At 45.1% G+C, this 21,319-nt stretch overlaps 1 protein-coding gene across 2 annotated transcripts; it reads left to right on the top strand.

Annotated features, from left to right (window-relative positions):
• The first annotated feature begins 6,014 nt into the window (after window positions 1-6,014).
• On the top strand, window positions 6,015-21,227 carry LOC140680311 (myeloperoxidase-like). 2 transcript variants are annotated; one of them, XM_072916826.1, is made up of 14 exons: window positions 6,015-6,089; window positions 7,043-7,120; window positions 7,781-7,874; window positions 8,689-8,864; window positions 9,470-9,593; window positions 12,014-12,143; window positions 13,469-13,669; window positions 13,763-14,078; window positions 16,074-16,234; window positions 16,644-16,896; window positions 18,159-18,329; window positions 19,070-19,307; window positions 19,775-19,992; window positions 20,587-21,227. In XM_072916826.1, the coding sequence occupies exons 1-14, from the start codon at window positions 6,083-6,085 to the stop codon at window positions 20,625-20,627; spliced, it is 2,208 nt and encodes a 735-aa protein (XP_072772927.1). In that variant the 5' UTR covers window positions 6,015-6,082; the 3' UTR covers window positions 20,628-21,227. The 2 variants fall into 2 exon arrangements, with proteins under 2 accessions (XP_072772927.1, XP_072772926.1); XM_072916825.1 differs by lacking the exon at window positions 6,015-6,089 and having other exon boundaries at window positions 7,024-7,120.
• The last annotated feature ends 92 nt before the right edge of the window (window positions 21,228-21,319 follow it).

The raw sequence follows: 21,319 nt of genomic DNA, 5'->3' as shown, positions 1-21,319 counted from the left end.
TCCAAAGCCCTCACTGGGTTCCTGGAGTTGTGTCCAAGAGCTGTACAAGAGTTTCCCTATGTCACTGACACTCCATGCCTCTCCCATGGGGATTTATCAGCAGGGACTTGCACAAAATGGGGTCTGGAGTGGTCGACCATGATATCAAAAGGATGGGAGGATCCAGACTACAGTGGAAGGACCTGGAGGTAACCTGAGTGGGAACAGAGGGACCTGGAGACCAGTGGCACCTTATCAGAGGATGCTGAAGGGGACTAGACCTGAAAAAAAAGAGGTCTGAGGGGGTTAATGAGGTTGAAAAGTGTGGTCTGGTTGAAAAGTGTGGTCTGGAGAGCTACAACAGAAGCATCTGGAGGAGACTGGAGGACACGATATTGCCCGACTGTTTTTGCAACCTGTCTGGGCTCACACTTCCATTGCACTGGTCGGAATTGCCCCAGTATTCTCCATCTTTCATCTTGTTGACTTTTCCCTTATCTAATCTTGTGTCGTTGGCAGTGAACAGCTATTTTCATCTACAGTTCTTGTTATATTTACAGACAAAACAATCTTGCCTGGTTAAAGAACAGGATGTGTTCTTTACAGGATGTTTTACAGAAAAGTCTGAGTTCAACAGAGAGCTCACAGCTCTTGTAACAAATGACAATTTGCAGTATTACGCAATAGAGAAAACCACAAGGTGTGTCATGAGGGAGAGCTTCTAAATCAAGGAAACATTCAGACTCTCGTTTTCACCCTTTAATCTTCCCAGTTTCAGGAAACAATGACAGCCTCACCTGAGCATAGATTTTGCTGGACCCAGCACGTAGCTCTCACCATTCCCGAGGAGAGGGAATGGCCTCAAGTTGTGCCAGGGAAGGTTTAGGCTGGATATTAGGAAAAATATTCACTGAAAGGGTAGTCAGGCACTGGAACAAGCTGCTCAGGGCAGTGGTAGAATCACCATCCCTAGAACTGCTCAAAAAACATGTGTCTCTTGGGGACATGGGTTAGTGGTGGCCTTGGCAGTGCCAAAGGAATGGTTGGATTCAATTGTTTTAAAGGGTTTTTCCAACCTAAATGATTTTGTGATTCCTTGATTCGCTGTTCCCTCCCATGAGTTGATGCAATGTTAAAGACACTGGTCTCACCATAAACCAGCATGTCACTGGTTGCAATGTGAGGGCATAGAATCATCCAGAGGAGCCTTGGAATACCAGGGAACCCCTGCAAGCTCTGTCCTTACAGACATTCCTTCACATGGTTAAGCATTGAATCAAGCCACAAAATCTGTGTTCCTTTTTTACTTCTATTCACATATTTAAGAATTTATCCTCTTAAGAATTTAAGCTTCAGTCCAGGAAAAATCGTCCATGGCTGTGCATGACTCCCATATCTCCCAGCTGTGGGGCACAATGAAAACTTCAGTGGGATCTTCTTCCACTCTCTTTGTTTAAATAAATCTCTGGAGCGTTTGAAGCCTTGTGTTCTCCTAGTGGCTTTCCAGGGGCCTGGCAACTGCTCCTGCTGTGTCCCATATTTCCAGATAAGATGGGAACTGATTCCAGAGCAGGAAGATGCATGGAAAATGGAGAAACCATCCTCCTGCATTCTGTCTTTACTCCTGCCAGCCCCATCTCCAGAGAAGCCATCTCCCACTTACCTGCCTGAGCATCGCATCACAGTCTGGAAGACAAGTGGAAAGGATGGAAGGAAGGTTTACTGAAGAATGGGGCAGGAAGAAGTTTGGTTCCTGAGGGGGAGTTGAAGGTTTTATTCAGGGAGTTTGGTCCATGGGAAAGGAAATAAAGCTTCAGCCCCTGGGGAAGGATTGTTGCTCTTATGGAAGAAGCGTTCTAGCTGCTGCTCAGGACTGGAGTCCCATTTAGGCCTTGCAAGAGGAGCATTTTCTGTGGCTGGATGTGCAGTAGCTTATCCTGGTGTGTGTGGTGGGTCCTACCACTCTGCTGGGAAGTCACAGATGCCTCTTCATGGCTTTCCAACACTGAGAAGTGGGCCTCCTGCTTGAGGGAGGTCTGGAAGGAGCCACCAAGCAGCCTGTCCTCACTAATGTCTCCCCAGACCCTTGGGCTCACCTGGAGCACCTCCCATGGCTATGAAGAATCACCATGGCAGTTGGGGAGATGCACCAGAGAGGCTTCTTAGCCTTGGGTGTTGAGTCTTTAAAGGAGAGCTTCCAGAAGAGGTGATAATGTCACTCCTGGGCATCATACAGCTGGACACACCCCTGAACACCTCTGTAATTCTGTGGTGTCTCCTCTTGAACATCCCTGGCTGGTGCTGCCACTTATCCTGTGGATTTCTCTCTCTCCTGGGGTTCCTGAGGGTCAGGGTGACCCCAAGAGAGAGCCTTTGCTTCCCTAGCCAAGCACAGTTCAATGAGGAGTCTTGGAATGCTTCCAGTTGTGCTTTCAAGGTTGTTTATTTCTTCTCATCTATAATATTTTCTCTCTGACCTGCTGAGCTCTGGCTAGCAAGGAGGCCATACCATTCTGCATGCCCTCTCAAGTGGTGTTTACCTTTTATATCAAAAGTTACATGTACTATGTTTACCATTTATTACCATACCTAACATTTATGTTGGACAGTGTGTCCCTACCTTAAACCAATAGAAAAGTGTCACTATCACACCAAGACATGGAGGACAAGAAGAAGGTGAAAAAGGCTAGGACATGCCCACATTCCTCCATCTTGTACCCCCTTGAACCCCATTTTAAAGATCCCAAAATTCTAATTTTCCACCCCGTGTTAGTTCAAATATCACACTACTAAAACCCTTCTGACTTGTAATTCCCCATACAGAGTTGACAGCTTTCCACAGGCTAAAATTGAAGCCACAGGTGTTTTTGCCTTCTTGCCAGGGCCTCTGAGACCCCTGCTAAGGTCTCGAGACAGCCAGGCCAGCCAGAGGGATGTCCTGGACTCTGACATTATCCATAAAGTATTAAAGTTCTCTTTTAGTTTTGCAGCCTTTCTATCTTTAAACCAGACAATCTGGTTTTATTAAACATCACCCCTGTGCTGCTGGGAAGCTTTCCTCCTCTAGTTGCCCTACAGTTTCTGTGCTGTAACCTATTACTTCTCACTTTTATCTGTTTCATCCTGCTCACTCCATCCCTTTATAAGCTCTGCCCTTCTTCTGTTGGAGCAGGAGATGCACTGGATACAGTTATGTAAACTTGTGCCCTGGCCAAGGACAAATTGGCTTGTACAGGCTATTGGCTCTTGGTTTGTAAATAAATCCACAGTTTGAAATACAGGAAAAAAACACCATGAAGAAAAAACTTTGTATGTTTGAAGTTGTACCCAAATTAAGTCCTTAAACATTATTAAACTTGAGGCCTCATGGTTCAAATCTGGGATTTAAATGTGTCTCTGTCACCTAAGGCTAGGTTAAATGGTGATTGGAGCAATCTGGTCTAGTAGAAAGTGTACCTGCATGTGGGATGGGGTGGAATAGATGACTTTTAAGGTTCCTTTCAACCCAAACCAGTCTGGGATTCTGTGATTCTATGATTTCTATGAAAACAAAGCTGAAGGAGCTCTCAGGAATATCAGAGGTGTCAAATGAGGAAGGGGAGGATGTTGCCTTTTGCCAATAGGATTGCAATATAATAGGAGTGCAATAATAAGCTCTTTCTTTTGTTTGTGTTGCTGGAGTTTAATGAACCCTTGTTCCTAGAGCTGCATTTTAGCAAACACCATCAGTGGTTTACACAGCTCTGGGTTACTACTGGGATTTAGGGGTGAAGATCTGCAGCCTGAATAGGACCAAGAAGTAATGCTGGCAATACCAAGAGCCTGAGAGAAATCTGCATCTTCTCAAGATAGAGGAGATTTGCTGCTGGGTCAGATAAGTAATGGATAATTATTGCCCTGGTTGCCTGGATGTCTTGTAAACTGCTGCATGTATATTGGCCTTGGTGAGCAGGATGCTCTGGATTTTCTGGAGGCTCCAAAGATTGCACTGGAACACCTCAAATCCCAGCTGGAGGTGTCATGGGACTGCTTGCCTGACATTTGAAAGCCTTGGGAGCTGCACTTAGGCCCCAGTAATGGATGTGACACATAATGTGAGTGCAACCTTTGCTTACCAGAGGACTGGAGCCACGGGAGCAGCGTGGGGCTAGCTGCCCACAAGGACACATGTCCCCGAGGGTGGACAGTGTTCCTGTCCAAGGGCAGTGGGGGTCACCAGCCTGCCAGTGAGATGTAAAGGAATATTCCTTGTCTGACCTGGCAATTCCTTGCCTCCAGCCTGGCGGTCTCACTGGCACCACCTTAGCTGGGACTGGGGTCCCTTCCCAGCAGTGGCACCAGTGACCCCACTTGACTCCCCCAGTGAGACCAAGTTTCCTCACCAGCTTGACCCCAGGTTTTCCCCCAGCAGAGTCACAAATGTCTGGATGCTCAAGATAATTTAATCTTGGTGTAACAACAGAAGAACATCTTGAGTTGGTGCCTCTGAGCAGGGATCCAAACAAAGGAAACCCTGGGCTTTATACACCACCAGTTCAAGCACAGAAGAGTCTGGAGGCATCAGCTCCAGCCATGACTCCAACCGTCCCTCACCTGGCTGTGCACAGGTCCCTGTTCCCCCTGCTGGTGCCAGCTCTGGCAGTGCCACTGGGACTGCCAGGGTGGCTCCTGGATAGTCAGACAGGGAAGTTTCCTTAAGAGTTGCTAATGGCAAATATACTTGTCACAAACACAAAAAAAGTAGCAAAGTCACTCAGCAGGTACCTGGACTTCTGCCTATACACGTTTTGCAAGGAAAGCTGGATAGATAAGGTGGAGCACCTGGTAGGGTGATCAAAGTCACTCTGGAGCTGGGGGCCACCTGCTTTGGATTCAAACTTGTCTTTAGGGGAGAAATATTGACTTTGCATTTTCAGTTTCTGAAAACCTGACCTTCACACATCTTTCTTTTCTTTTTCTTTTCTTTTTTCCCCCCACAGATTTAAAAGAACATCTTTTTTTTCATAGCAGTTTCCTTTATCATACATGCTTTCATTTTATTTATTTTGGTCTAATAAGAGCTGTGAAAATATTTGAACAGTAGGAAGAATTGTTTCCGTAATCCTGGGAGGTTTAAAAGGCTGATTGATGGCACTGTCTTTTGTTATCAGTGTCACCAATGTTCAAAGGATTAAATTATTTCTACTACCTTGGTCCACTGAAGTACAATCCTTTTCCCTCCTACAAATCATGGCATGGTTTGTGTTGGAAGGGACCTTAAAGTTAATCCTGTTCTGCCCCCTGCTATGGACAGGGACACCTTCCACTATCCCAGGGTGCTCCAAGCCCTGTCCAACCCAGCCTTTGGCACTGCCAGGGATCCAGGGGCAGCCACAGCTGCTCTGGGCACTCTGTGCCAGGGCCTGCCCACCCCCACAGGGGAGAATTTCCTTCTAACTATCTGTCATAAATCACATTGAAATGAATTACGTCACTTGGCCCAAGACTTTGTTCCTTTCTAAGTACTGGCAGAGCTATAACTTTGGGATTTATCTGTATTTCTGTCCATGGGATTTTGCTGGAAACAGCTTGACCCTCTTCTGTGCTACTGCCTTATTCCTTGTCCAGTCTGTGTCATCTTCAGTAATTATTTTATAGGAATTTCCAAATCCCTGATGGGACACAATTTTGTTTTGCCTGGACACAGATAGTGGCAGGCGCACCATTCATACATGCTGTATGTGGACCTTGGGATGCGCCACAAATGTTTGGCAAAATGATCCATTTCTGGCTTCCCAAATCTTCACAAATGTCAATCAACAAGGAAAAAGAAGCCAAGTTCCACCATGATTTTTAACTGTCATAGTTAAGCTGACCTCTTTCACTTGCGGGAAAGAAATGTGTGTCTTCATTCCTTTCTAAACTGATTTTTCAAGAAGGAAGTCAGAAGGAATGGAGAAGTGTACACTTTCTAGACCATTCCAGGAAAGCAAACCAGCAGATATTTCCTCTTGGCTCAATCTGGTCCCAGTTTTTGGCCACACCCATTTTTAGGGTGAATTTCTGCCCTGGGGCAGGTGTATAAAGAACTGACTTCTCTTCCAGCCCTGCCAGTGCTGCAGAGATGGCAGGTAAGATCAGTGCATTCTCATTCTATATCTGCATTTGATTTTTCTGGTGTGGATATTGGTTCATTCCACGGGTGAATCCAAGGAGATGGGAGGCAGAGCAGAGTGTTGGGACCTGGTGGTGCTCTATTCTTCCTTCTCCCCGATGTATATTTAATTTATTGTGAGAAGTGAACAAAGACAGCCTGATTCACTTCTCGTGCAGAAAATTCCTGCAATATATGATTGCAAGGAATAAACAGTTTTCAATCCCCAGGAACATGGTCCAAGAATTTTCACGGATTGTAAATGTAAGATAACCTCTCCCACTGTGAGAAAGCTGTTAGTTCTCGCAAATTTTGTCTCTGTCCTGTTCTAAATAATTAAAAAGTTGACTAAATTACTTAAAATAAATCTAGTTACAACCTTCAGGCTAAAAAAATCTCCATTTGGGGAATGTGCTGTGCCACAGTGGGAGATATTGGTGCAACAGATCATACACATTTCTGCTGTTAATGTGAAACAGGAGTAGAGATGAATTTCAGGGAGCAGCAGGAGGACTGGAAGGGGTGGTTGAAAGTGATGATAGATGTAGTTTGTTCAGCATCGAGACGGAGGGGGCAGAGAGGGATGTGTGGGGTCAGGCTCCTTTCCACCAGCTGCTTGTGGACATTGCCAAAGACAGGACCCCAGGACACCACTCTCTTCCAACTCAGCTTCCCAATATCCTCCCCCACTGAGGCTAGACTGTACCTGACTGCATATTCCTTGGTATCCCACCTCTCAGAGGCCTCCCTGTGTCCTGCCAACATCCAGAGCCACAGCCCCAGCCCGAGTCCCACTGACTGATCTGGACAGAGGGCAGCTCGATTTTATTCCTGGATCCTGAAAGAGATATTGAAACCAACCATGTCAATCTGTTCTGACCCTTCAGTGAAGCCCTGCCCATTGAGGATTTATGTTGCATTTGTCTCTAGGCACAAATCCAAGGATGACTCTCCTGGGATCCATCGTCACTCTCTGCACCGTTGGAGCAATGGGCTTCTCGGGGAATAGTAGGTTCCTATTTGTCCTTTGGCTGCTGCTGTACAGGACAGGGTGTGAATCAAAACTCAGCAGGAGTTCCCAATTAGACACCGCTCCAATAAAAAACTGAAATATCCTGTGGATTGATCCACTAAAAATGCAGTTGATACTTGAGAGATTTGCCTAAGGAAACTCCCTATTAAACCACTAGCCCATCCGTGCAAATCATCCTTTTATGACAGGAATCTTGGGGCATAGATTGTATTTTTGATATCTTCTGTGCACTTTCCCTGGGGAAATATCTGGAGCCCCAGGAGCAGCTGAGGCAGCTGGAAAGGGGCTCAGCCTGGAGAAAAGGAGGCTCAGGGGGACCTTGTAGCTCTGCACAGCTCCTGACAGGAGGGGACAGCCGGGGGGTCAGGCTCTGCTCCCAGGGAACAGGGACAGGAGGAGAGGAAATGGCATCAAATTGTGCCAGAGGTTTAGACTGGAGAAAATTCCTTCATGGAAAGGATTGGGAAGAATTGAAACAGGTTTCCAACAGCAGTGATGGATCACCATCCCTGAAAATGTTAAAAAAACTTGTGTATGTGGCAGTTTGGGGACATGGTTTAGTTGAGAAAAAAGCTTTTGGTGTATAATTGAGTATGCTAAATTTCTGCTTTTTCTTCTTTTATTTTGTTGAGCAGAGGTCACAGAAGTACTGTCAGATTCATCTCTCCTGAGTATCATTACTGAGGCCAGGCAGTTGGTAGACGCTTCATATTTACAGGCTCGGAAAAGGTGAGTTCTTCCTGCATGACAGCTCCAATATTTTAAGGCAGTAAGATTAAACATATGTGTGTTTTTTTCTGTGTTCCAATGCATATTTATTATGGAGAAGCCTTAGCACCAGGACTCTCTTTGTCATGGCTGGAGGGATCCTTTTGCTCAGTTTGGCTGGATTCTGGTCCCAGAACCACCAATCATGACCTCCAAGTATTGTTTCCTCACCTGCACTGCCATGAACGCCTTTGACTGGTCCATAATGTTTCAGACATGCTGGACACATGAGTCCTCTTCTGGCAGCTGGAGTTCTGCCCCTCTCCAGAAGGACTGGAGTTGTGTCCCAGATAGGTGTCAGTGGAAGTCAAACCCCAGGTATCCTCTGTGATTGTCCCAAAAGGCCAGTTCCAGGCAGTGGAATGATTTGGGAAGGTGCCTCTCTCCACTCATCCTACAGAAGTAGCAAGACAGAGCCTTGAGACCAGAAAGAGATGGAACAGGAGCAAAGCTGTCCCTCTGCTCATAGAATACACCTTGCAACATAATACATGTAAAATTTTATCCAGCCACAGTTCATTGTCCTGGATTTCCACATGATAGAACAAAATTTATTGTGACAAGGAAGTGTGACTGCAAACTTGAAGGAGGGGATTACAGTGCTTTGTTTGCCAAACCCATCTGAGCTGACTTGCTAATGTGCAGATAGCTGGTCCTACTGGGCAGGGCCTGCATGTGACCCCGCAGTGGTGTCACAGCCAATGACACCCAGCCCAGCATGACAGAGGAGCTCTGATTTCAGAGAAGGTGCTTCATGGAACTCTTCTATGTTCAGCTTAAAGAGAAAACTGGAGGAAAATACTGTTAACCCCATGGATTTCCTGAAGCACCTAAAGGACCCCATAGGAAGAACCAGATCTGCAGTCCGTGCTGCTGATTACTTGGAAACTACTTTGAAACTCCTCAAAAGAAAGCTGCATCCCTCTGGGGAACAGAGGTTCAATGTCACAGGTAATGTGATTTAGACCAAAATATCTCAAGAGCAAAGAGCAGGAAATGTGCCACAGCAGGTGGCAGAGAGCCGCTCTACCATGACCCAAATAATCAGGGATAAAACCCTTCCCCAACAGGGGAATAGATTTGAAGGTTTCTCAGAGACAGACCAGATTCCCCATATGTTTTATTCATCATCTTTGGGAGTGCATCTCCCCTATCCTTATAAAAACAGTTGAACAATACCTGTGACAAAACTGGGACAAAGCTCACTGGAGACTGTAATCACTGAAAACCCTCCATCTTCCACTTCTGCCCCGCACACCTGGGTTGTACCACTCTGCAAACTCATAGTTTTGTTCCCAGCTGGGGTAAAACCTTCCTGGTGATGATGCTCTCCACATTCCCCTGGAAAATTACTTTATGCCCACCCAGTTTCCCTAGTCCAGAGGGGAAGGCTGGTCCACAAAAGGGTTTAGGCACCAAATTAACAATTCCAATCCAGATGCTTTATATCCACAGCTCCAACTCAGCTGGCTCAAATGTTGACCTAGAACAGTGAGAAGTTAAAACAACAAAAGAAGAGTAGGATCAGATGTTACTTTACAGGGTTTCTCTTGCAGACCTGCTAAGCAGGAGACAGAAGGAGATGATTTCCAAGGGCACTGGCTGTGACTATCAGACTCGTTCCATTAAATGCCCAGAGAGGGACTTTTACCGGACCATTACTGGGGAGTGCAACAACAGGTAGGATTTGTGTGTGGACAAGGCGAGTCTCTTTATTCTGACCCAGGGTAAATGATTTGTGGAAGTGCTTTTGAAAGGGCAAGAAGAGTGAAATGCTCAGTTTAATAAGCCTATAACAGAGGATTCATTTCTACCTCTGCCTGTCAGGAAAAAGATTTCTTAAAAATCTCAGATTTGCACCCACTGCCCTTTATGTGCTGCTTTGGATGAAGGAAAGGATCTTGGGGTGGGGGAGGTAAGAAGTTGAGGAAATTTTGAGGCTATGACTCAGCCTCTCATTTTGCTGGAGGCTACAGGAAATCATCCCTCCACTCTTCCATAGGGAGAATACTAATTTCCCCAGCTGATTCAGATGATAATATTCAGCTGTTAATATATCTCTGTGATGAGTAAGGGTGGGAATTAAATAATACTTTAGTTCTTGGTTCTTCCAACTTTGTGTATTGTACAATTCTCTATCTGAGAAAATTAGTTCTCTGGGTTTTTTTGCACATAGTTTCCCTCCAGGTTCAAAGCTGGGATCATATGTTTATTTCCTTTTGCATTTTTTGAATTTTTTTTTTACCAGAAAATGACCAGATTCCTTCTCTGACAATGACAGTCAAGGCTCCTTGTCCTGCTGTGTCAGTGCCAGACTCCAAATCTGAGTGGGACTTGCATCCGATATGCCCCTGGCATGAAACAAATGTGCCAGATGTGATGACATAGCACAGCTCTGCAGCAGTGTCCCTCTGCTCATAGAATACACCTTGCAACATAATACATGTAAAATTTTATCCAGCCACAGTTCATTGTTCTGGATTTCCACATGATAGAACAAAATTTATTGTGACAAGGAAGTGTGACTGCAAACTTGAAGGAGGGGATTACAGTGCTCACACTCACTGGGGCTTTCCAGTCTGTTCCCCTGGACTCCAGGGCCTCCAGCCCCACAAGGGTGTGGAGTCTCTTTCACTGGGGATGTTCCAGAATTATCTGAACACAGTCCTGTGTCATATGGTCTGAGATGACCCTGCCTGAACAGGGACATGGGACCAGGTGACTCCAGTGTGGACTCTTCCAGCCTGACCCATTGTGGGATTTTGTGTCCATGATGATTTGAGGTTCAGGGTAGGGTTGTCCTTGGCCTTGTTGGGCTGTCAGAGAGATGAGGAGGCTTGAGGAATCCTTGTGGTGTTAATATTTTCCCAAGGATCTTGCTCAGCTTGAGGTGCCCACCATGAGAATAGTTTGCCTGTAAGGACAGTAATAACAATCAGAACAAGACCCTGGTGGTTCTGGGTCTTTAATATTTGATGGAATGGCTTAGTCTCTCTCATTTTCCTAGGACATGCTCTTATTTCACAGCACACAGTGCTGAACACTCTGCTGTGAACACTGGGTACTCCTCTCCTTTTCCAGTGCAGAATCACAGAATCATTTAAGTTGGAAAATGTGTGTGCCAGCCTGGTCAGGGAGAGAGAAACAGCAATAGTTTTTCACAGTGGCTTGTGAGAATTTTTAGGGAGTTGTAGGAATCTGATAACTTGTTACACTAAACGATCTGCAGCTGCTGTTTTTCCACAATCCTTTTCTGTTCCTCTCAAGGACAGTGTGTGAGAAAGATATTTTTATTAAGTAACCAATCAAATAGAATGTATATTGGTCTATTTCAGACAAAGTTTCCTTTCCATAGAAGCCTTCTTTTCTTCCTTTTTACGCTGTCTGTTCTCGTGTCATTCTTGGCACAAGGGTGACGGGAAGAGACCTCCAAGGCCATCAAGTCCAACCTTTGACTCATCCCCACCTTATCAAACAGACCAGAACCCCGAGTGCCACATCATATAGACATTGTCTGAATTTTGTGCCCACAGGGCCACAGATCATTGGCTCAATCAGAATTATTTTTCTTCTGAACACGAAATGCTGACTTTAGCAATTCAAACTTTTCGGAGCAGTGCAAGGCAGCACCGCAATGGCCACAGCTGCAGGCTGAGAGGATCTGTGTAAAAATTTTCCCAAGGGGCAGCCTTGGCACAGATCCCCATAGAGGTGGAGAATCTTCATCCTTGGAAGCTTCCAGACCCCAGCTGGACAAGACATGGCCACCCTCACCATGCTGATGGCCCTGCAGTGAGTCTGATTTTGAGAGAGCAGTGATGACAGAGGTGGTAGAGAGATTTAAATGCCAGATGAAATTAATGTAGGTTTAACTGACAGATAAAATTAATAGAGTGACACAAGGCACCTTTTTTTAAAACAAAAGTTGATTTTTCTGCAAAGTAATAACCTTGGGATTATTTGCTTCTTGGTGTTTTCCTAGTCTCATCCCTATTAACAGAGTGTTCAGACATGGAATAAAGGGCTGTGAAATGTTGGTCTGTACAAGGCTGCTGATGTTTGAAAAAATAACAGAAGTTGTTTTTCTGGTGATGCTGCAGAAATCACTCGCACCTGGGGTCCTCTAACCGCGCCTTTGCACGCTGGCTCCCAGCCCAATACGAAGATGGAGTGTCTGTTCCCAGAGGAGCAAGTGAAGGAAAGCGCTACAATGGATTCCCACTCCCACTGGTGAGAGTTGTTATCCTAACCCTGACAGTAAAAGGGTTTTAAATCATGGGGATTTAGGGTTAACAGGAAAAATAAGCTTAGTAGGCCTCGAAAAGAAAATAAATACCCTAAGTACAGGAAGACTTTGTACCTTGCTAGAACTGCACCTCTGTAGCTAGTACATGATAAATTATATAATTGTTAGATATGATGATTGCTTAGTAATTAAATATAATTACAGTTTAATCGCAAGAATAATCATGAGAAACTGTGGTCAGGGACCTTAGAATGATCATGAGAAACTCATGTCAATGTATACAATAGAACAATATAAGTTTAATAAGTAATATATAAGTTATATAATGATAGAATATAAAATATGTTCAGCTCGAAAGCCATGTCGGAGTCAGATTTGGGTCTGTACCCCCGATTCCCAGAGCTCTCACATATAATGCATATAATCACATCCCGTGATTGTGTGTGTTCCTGAACACTAACAACCCAGCCATGAGTTAGGACACTGCCCTCAATAGACCCATCAGGAAGGAAGCAGTGGCAACATCTAGAATGTAAATGGCTTGATCTTTGATCTCAGGCTGCTTTTCCAGAACTGAGTTATTGCTCAGGTTAGTATTTTTTGTTAGAGACAGACATGAGAAAAAGGTTGTGGATGCTTTTCTAAGCAGTTTCCAAAGTGTACATCCCAAGGATTGCTGCAGTCAGTGCTCAAGGACACCAGGAGGTTTGTACAGACCACAAGGCTTGGGAGTTCCTCAGCCGTGTTCTTGACTTTCTGGTGTTCACAAACAAGTTTCAGCTGGAACAGGCTCTCCATGAAGTCAGGTTTGACTGAAGGACTGTGTAGTCTACTTTTACACCTGATTGGATGGAGATGAGGAATGACATGGAGCTGTCTAATGTCATAAATCTCAGTAATTTATCTAAGATAATCTTGTGCATGGTCTCAACTACCTGAAAGGAGTAGGTGGGGGTTGGCCTCTTCTCCAAGGTAACAAGTGACAAGAGGAAATAGCTTAAAATTGTACTAGAGGAGGTTTAGGATATTAGGAAAAATGTCTTCAATGTCATAGTGGTTAAGCATTGGAGCAGGATTTCCAGGGCAGTGGAGGAGTCAGTCCCTGAAGGTGTTCAAAAACAGGTGGATGTGGCAATTCTCAATATGGTTTAGAGGGAATGAGGATACTCGGTTGAAGGTTGATGATCTCGGAGGCCTTTTCTGACCTTCATGATTCTGTGATTCCAAGATGTCTCAGTGGGAGTTCAAGTGAGAGGCAACCACTCCACTGTAGGAGAGACAGTCACATTTTCATTTTCGTTTTCTGCAGGTTCGAAAAGTGTCCAATGAAATTGCTCACACGGCCAACGAGAACATCACTGCAGACCGGCAGCTCTCGCTGGTCTTCATGCACTGGGGCCAGTGGGTCAACCATGACATAGACTTGGCCCCTGCCAGTGGGGAAGGAGCCAGCCTGGAGCTCCAGTGCCACACCAGCTGTGCCTTCAAGCCCCCCTGCTTCCCCATTAAGGTACCCTGACTCTCACCTGTGCCACATTCTCTTACAGCAGCAAAAATACAACCACGGGGCTTTCTGAGGCATGACTTGGCTCCTTTGCTTTAGTTCCCCGCTGACGACTCGCGGATGCTGAGCCCCGACACCTGCATGCCGTTCGTGCAGTCAGCCTCTGTGTGCAGCCCCGGCACCTTCCAGCGGGAGCAGCTCAATGCCGCCACGTCCTTCATCGACGCCAGCACGGTGTACGGCAGTGACGATGCCCTGGCGAGGAGCCTGAGGAACCTCACCAGCCAGCTGGGCTTGATGGCCATCAACCAGGACTTCCTGGACGCGGGGCTGGAATTGCTGCCCTTTGAGAGCACGACACACAGCGTTTGTGTTCTCACCAACAGGAGTGCCAACATCCCCTGTTTTAAAGCAGGTAAGGTGCACCTGGGGGGTTTTCAGTGGGTCTTTGTCCTAGGTTGACTGTATGATGCCTTTATCCCCAATCGTCTGCTCTGTTTATATTGAATAATAAGTTCTACACCTTTAAGGCTTGTTCCAAGAGTGAAAGAGGGGGGGGAGAAGCACGGAGTTTGTTTTCAAGAACTGCACTCCCTCCTCCACATTCCTGCTCCTGGATTGTGTTTTCTGCGGACGGACAGACAGCGAGACAGAGCTCTCCTTTGCTTTTTCTAGTTAGTTTTAGCTAGCTGAGGCAAAGAAGTTCCCTGGACTGTGATTTTTTTTCCCTTCTCTGGACCTGCTCTGGACTGAACACCAGAAGAGCTGCAGCAGCTCACACCTGTGGCCCAGTGGGCCGGGCCTGGGCCGAGGCATTTCCAGCGCCGGAGGGACCGATCAGAGACTGAGTGAGCGCAGCTGCAGCCCAGGGGGTTTTTCTGAGTTTGTCTCTCTCTTGGAGTGGCAAGAAGTTTTATTGTTTAATATTGTTTAAGTTTTCTTGTTTAATAAACAGTTTTTTTCCACTTTTCTCCAAAGAGGTATCTTTCCCGAACTGGTTGGGGGAAGGGGCCAATTGAAACTGCTTTCCTAAAGGAACCCTTTTGGGGTTCTTTCCCCAAATTTGCCCTGAACCAGGACAGTCTTAAAGTCAAAAAGGGACAAATATCTCTGTATGGGCTCCTTGTAGTTCTCTTCCAACAAAGGATATTCTGTGATTCTGTGATATTTGAATGAGGCACTTCAAGACATGACTATGAGGTGAAAGACAGGGAATCCTCCCCCCAGTTAGAAAAGAAAAATAATCAAGCAATAATTGATTAATAAACATAAAAATTATTTTAACTTCCCTAAAATATCACAGCAAATTGCTCTTCTTTTATAAAGTCTTTTTGAAAGCATGAGAAATTTTCAATAGAATAGACACCAGTGCTTAAAACTTCTCAAGCTTTTTTTCTTCTACCTAGAATTCACCATTCATTACTTGAATGCCAATTGTCAGCTTGTCAGCACTGACTGAGAAAGTTGAGACTGTTCAGCCTGGAGAAGAGCAGGTTTTGTGGAGACCTCACAGCACCTTCCAGGATCTAGAGGGACTACAGGGAGCCTGGAGATGGACTGCATTAGTAACTGTAGTGGGAGGACAAGGGGGAATGGCTTCACATTGAAAGAGTGTAGATTAAATTAGATATACAGAAAAAATTCTTCCCCGTGAGACTGGTGAGACCCTGGCAAAGGTTGCCCTGAGAATTTGTAGCTGCCCCATCCCTGGAAGTTTCCAGGGTGAGGCTGAATGGGGCTTGGAACAACATGGAGTAGTGGAAGGTTGAAATGGGATGGGCTTTAAAGTCCCTTCTATTCTGTGATTCTATGATTCAGTTTTCAACCCAATCAAGACTAACAGTTAAACACTCTTAAGAACTCTAGTTAATCGATTAATTAACTAACCCACCCTACATCAGAAGAAAAGTCTAGACGTTTGTATGAAATTTAACTGAAGACAAATACAGAGCTTACTCAAATTTGAAGTTGATCCATCACAGGCATAACATTAAAAAGACATTATAAGTGTGAAGCTTGCAAAATCAATCATAAGGGTACAGAGTGTTCTTATTTCCTCATTCTCTGCCTGTGAGAAGGGCTCCTTGCTGGGGGGAAATGCTCAGTGCTTCTTCCATCATCTCACAGAGGGTCTTCACTGAGTCCCCTCCAGTTTCATAGAATCACAGAACGGTTTGGCTTGGAAGAGAACTTAAAGACCATCCTGTTCCACCCCCTGTCATGGGCAGAGACACCTTCCACTAGATCAGGTTGCTTCAAGCCCCATCCAGCCTGGCCTTGTGCACTTCCAGGGATGCGGCAGCCACAGCTGCCAGGGACATCACCACTTGCTACTTGTCTGTCCTAACACAAAAACCTGCTTCTAAAATTGAAAGCAATGTACAAAATGCATAAAATATTTTCATTTTAGGTGACAAACGGGTGACAGAAAACCTGGGACTCTCTGCAATGCACACTCTCTTTGTCCGAGAGCACAATCGCCTGGCTACAGAGCTGAGGAAATTAAATCCCCATTGGGATGCAGAAAAGCTTTACCAGGAGAGTCGAAAGATCGTGATTGCCATAAACCAGGTACTGTTCGCTGTTAATCACCCACACATTTAGAAATGGTTTTTCCTTTAGGCAAAAGGAGGAAAATATTTTGCCGACTCAGTGGAGTTATTTGTGGGAGTTGGAAATTGTGAATGAGGATAGTCCATCTGAAACAGCATGGATATCCAGAGCTTTTTTATGCATCATGCTACTAATTTATCTATTATTTATTATATTAATATATAAATTAATTATTAGATAAAATAATTTCACATTTTAAAATAATTTAAATTCATGATGCCAAACTTAATCCATTGCTACAGCTCTTTTTTCTGAAGATTTTAATGAATTCTGCTGCAGAGAGTCCATGATCATTCTCTGCACTTGACTTCTGATGCCATTTCTGCTGCAGCTGCTGGTAACTTGCTGCGTTCTTGTGCTTTTTCAGATCATAACATACAGAGATTACCTCCCTCTCCTGCTGGCTGAGGAGACCAACAAGTGGATCCCTTTGTACAATGGTTACAATGAAAAGGTGGATCCAAGGGCCTCAAATGTTTTCTCCCTGGCTTTCCGATTTGGCCACACTTCGGTGCAGCCTTTTGTGTCCCGTTTGAATGAGAGCTTTCAGCCTTTGGGTTCCTCCTCCCATGTCCCTCTGCATTTGACCTTTTGTGCTCCGTGGAGAATTATAATGGAAGGTAAGAACATGGAGCAGTGGTCCTGGTCTGGTTCTGGGATGGAGATCAGCTGGTCAGGCACATGGAATTACAGAATCCCAGAATCATTTAGGTTGGAAAATATTTCCAAGACCATCAAGTCCAGCCTGTGACCCCCACCTTGTCACCCAGCCCAGAGCACTGAGCACCATGTCCAGTCATTCCTTGGACACCTCCCAGCTCAGCAAGACCAGACAGTGGGGTGTTACATGTCCAGAGATTGTGCAGCTGCTCCTGCTGCTCCAGGAGCCAGGAGACTTCCTGTGCCAAATGTCAATCCACCAAAGTACATGTCAATCAAAGCTCTTATATCCCCCTATAATCAGGAGACATGGACAGAGGGTGATGCATCCAGTTTAACTGAGCTAAAGCAGAATCATTCCTTCCTAGAGGTGCCCATCCCTCTTCCTGGCTCTAACTGGAGTTGTGGGGTCCTGCTATTACACAGCTGAGATCTCCAGATAAGTCTTTCAGAGGAAAACAAACATCTCTTCCAAAATGGGTTAAATAATTACCAGAAATATTATTACACATATGCAGCCAATTTCCCTGTGTTTTGCTCATACTGCCTCCTTAATTGTTATGAAAAAGACATGGACAGTCAGACATGAATTAATGCTACTGCTACATTACATGTTTTAATAAATGTCTGTCAATTAATAGTGAATTATAAACAAAATCCATTCCTAAACCTAAAACTTTGGACAGACCCTCAAGCACCAGGACATAATGGAGCCTGGCAGGCTGAGGAGCAGACTTGGAGAGGGACTGGTGGGGAACAAGTGGATTTAGGGGTGTGGAAAGAAAAGCTAAGGGATGGGGAGGGATAAGGAATTTAGTTACTATGTGAGGCTTTATCTACTGGCACCTGCAGACATGTACAGATTCATCCAGGCACCACTGTGAGGGTGGGAGGGCCCTGGAAGAGATTGCCCAGAGCAGCTGTGGTTGCCCCAGCCTTGGAAGTGTCCAGGGCCAGGCTGAATGGGGCTTGGAGCAAACTGGGACGGTGGAAGGTGTCCCTGCCCATGGCAGGGGTGGAATGAGAGGGGCTTTAAGATCGTTTCCAACCTAAACCACTCTGGGATTCTATGATTCTATGATTCTATATACATATGGTGAAATGAAAATATGAAGATGAAAACCCCATCTAGCCCATAGTAGACTGTTTCAGCTGCATGAATGGGACCATCAAAGCTTCACCTTGGCACAAAAAATCTTTCATTGATTTGCAATGGCTGCAGGAGGCATTGATCCCCTGATCCGGGGCATGGTTGTGGATCATGCAAAACTCATGAAACAGAACCAGCTGCTCATTGAGGAACTCCAGAACCACCTCTTTGAACAGACAGAGGTGATGGGTTTGGATCTAGGAGCCATGAACATGCAACGGGGAAGAGACCACGGCCTTCCAGGTAAGGATACACAAGTCCACACTTCCTGGGAATAAGACCTTTTTTTCTTCTGCTGTTTATTCCATGAATGAACTAAGCTTTTTCTATACTAATGGGAAGAACCAGTACCTTGACTTGAGGGTGAAGGATGGACAGACAGTCAAGCTCAGGGAATAAAAAGTTTTTGTATGATAAAAATCTTTTTGTGAGACACGTATGACGAGGACAAAGGGTTTAGAAATCAAAGATGATATTTGGGATAATGTAAGAAAGTAGGTGAGAGACAGTGGTGCATTGCAAAGAGAGAGCATGTGTAGTACAGAAGGTAGAGACACAAGTGACCAAATTCACCTTTCACGTGGGCTTGGACACATCCCCTGGGCTTTGTTCCTTGCCCATCAATCAATTTGCTAAACCAAATTTCCCCTTTTCTAAGAATTTGGTCCTAGAAATTTTGCCTCACAAAGCTGCAAGGACTGATGCATTCATCCTCAGCAGTAGAAAGATATTGCTGAAAGATACCAACAGAAAGAAAGATACCAACAGGATGAGATGTAGTCACAAAGACAACCCAAACTGCTCGTTTAGTGTACATAGGGAAGGACCTTTGAAAATGTGCCATTTGTTTGGGACTTCATGGACAATGGTGCCTTCCAGATCTTTTAATGCCATGAGAGGAAGCAGGCAGTGCTCATGGGCCAAGAAAGGTGCTGTGGAGATGTGTGGTGGGTCCTGGTCATCTGCTACTCCTGCTTTTGCAGGTTACAATGCCTGGAGAGGCTTCTGTGGGCTTTCTCAACCCCAAACTATAGAAGAATTATCTGAAGTGCTGGGCAATCCCAAACTGGCCAAGAAGTTAATGAATGTGTATGGGACACCGTACAACATTGACCTCTGGATTGGGGCAGTTGCAGAGCCTGTGGTTTCCCAAGGCAGAGTTGGGCCCCTCCTGTCCTGCATTATTGGCACCCAGTTCAGGAACCTGCGTGATGGGGACAGGTGAGAGATGCATTCCCTGTGGCATTTTTAGGGGGAAAATGCTGACATTTCCTGTGACACACGAATCCAACCCATTTACAGCACTCCAGTGAGTGCCCCCAGCAAGGCTCATCCCTTCATTTTAGCCCAGTTGCCAAAGGACTGTTTTTTGCAGCCTGTTTCTGTAGATTCATGTGGCTGAGGAGTACCAGCTCCAGATCATGGGGCATCTGCTGTGGCCTCTGCCTGAGGTGACTTTTGCTCTCAGGCCATAAATCCCTGCATCCCAGCAGTTTGCTGATGCTGTGTGGAAGAGGAAGGCTCTCTGCACTGGCAGAATCCAGATCTAGCCACACCAGACACACCTCTTTCTAAAGGAGTGTTCCTAGGGAAGGTGGATCTAAGCACCATTCAGACTCACCTTGGTTAGGTTCCCATCTCAGCAAATACCCAGACATTACAAACTGCTTCTGAACATTTCATTGCAGATTCTGGTGGGAAAACCCGGGAGTTTTCACTCCACAACAGTTGCAAGCATTGAGAAAAATCTCAGTGTCAAGGGTGATCTGTGACAATACTCATATCAAAAAGATACCCAGGGATGTGTTCAAGATCAACACTTATCCTGAGGACTTCACTGATTGCCAAGAGATTGATGTGCTTGACCTCTCATCCTGGAAAGATGAGCCTGAGAGTGCCACAAAAGGTACCAGTGGTCTAAGATCTGTCAAAAATAATACATGAACGATGAAGTTTTTTTTTCATTCTGACAACCCATTTATAGATGATAACAATACCTGGGGATCACCTACACTGTCCTTCTGCAAGGCTCAGACCACAAAGCATCTCCATGCAGTTCCTGTATGGAGTTTGAGTAACTATTTGAGGGAAACACTGTTGTTTAAGACAGATATTTGCACTTCACCCCATTTGTTAGGACCTGAATTCAGCTCACCTTCTCTCTATACAACACAGTTTTTTTCATTTATTTTTAATTGTATTCTTGTGGTCACTAAAATGTGCTGAGCAGCCTCCTGTGGCTCTTTTCTGACCAAGCTTGGGGGAAGTCAAAGTGTTCGTGTAACCCAGAGAGAGTTACATTCCAGGGCTAAAAGCAGCTGCTAGAAGATTAACCTTTTCAAATGTCAAGAAATAGCCCCCAAAACCACTCATTCTAAGGCTGGAAGCACCACGGTGTCTCAGAGATGAAAAGATACAGGGATGAGAAAAAAGTGGACAAAAATGGTGTGTACAGGAGAGACTTTGTGCCTCTCAGCAGCTTTTTCTGCTTTATTGACAGTTTATAATCCTACTCATCAGACCAGCATTGGCAACCCCTAATGGTGGCACTGAGCTGCTCCTGGGAAACTCCTGCCTGGACATCAGGCTCCACTGGCTGCGGCTGACTGAACATCAGCACATGGTTTCTCAGAGGGGAGATCAAGACTATGTAATCTGTTTTATTTCCTGTAATGTGATTTTTTAAAATAGAATTTCTTTCAAAGACTTCCAGTAATGCAAGTCTTCAGATGAGAGAGCAATGATATTTTATTTTCTGTTGCCCTAAAGAATTGATCAGAGGCTTTCTGACTCTCTAAAAGTGTAATTCTGACAAGTTTTTTTTACTTCCCATACTGAATGGGTGCCAAACTGCAGGCTGGCATGGTTGCATTGCAAAATCAAATTCCTTATCCTTTGTACCTGCTCAGAAATGAGCACATTCATGTAATCTTTACCAAAACTTTCCCAATCTCCTGATTTTGTGCAAGAGAAGATGCTGTTTAGGCTGCTTCTAATCAGCAGTGAGATTTCAGCCTTTGAAGACACTGAAGCATGGCAGCTGCATCTTGAAGCCTTGAAACAAGTTTTATTTAAATCCTACAGTGAATCTGTGTGGTTTGGGTATTCTGGGCAGTAATAAAACACATCCTTGTGCACTCACCTACAGTTAGCATCAATGACAGGCTGGGGGCAGAGGGGTTGGAAATCTTTCCATCAGAAAAAGGCCTGGGGAATTTGATTGACAGTGACTG

The sequence above is a fragment of the Taeniopygia guttata genome, chromosome 19 (genome assembly GCF_048771995.1).
Source record: "Taeniopygia guttata chromosome 19, bTaeGut7.mat, whole genome shotgun sequence".
Lineage (NCBI taxonomy): Eukaryota > Metazoa > Chordata > Aves > Passeriformes > Estrildidae > Taeniopygia > Taeniopygia guttata.
Note: the sequence above shows the minus strand (reverse complement) of the source record. Positions and strands in the feature narration are given on the sequence as shown.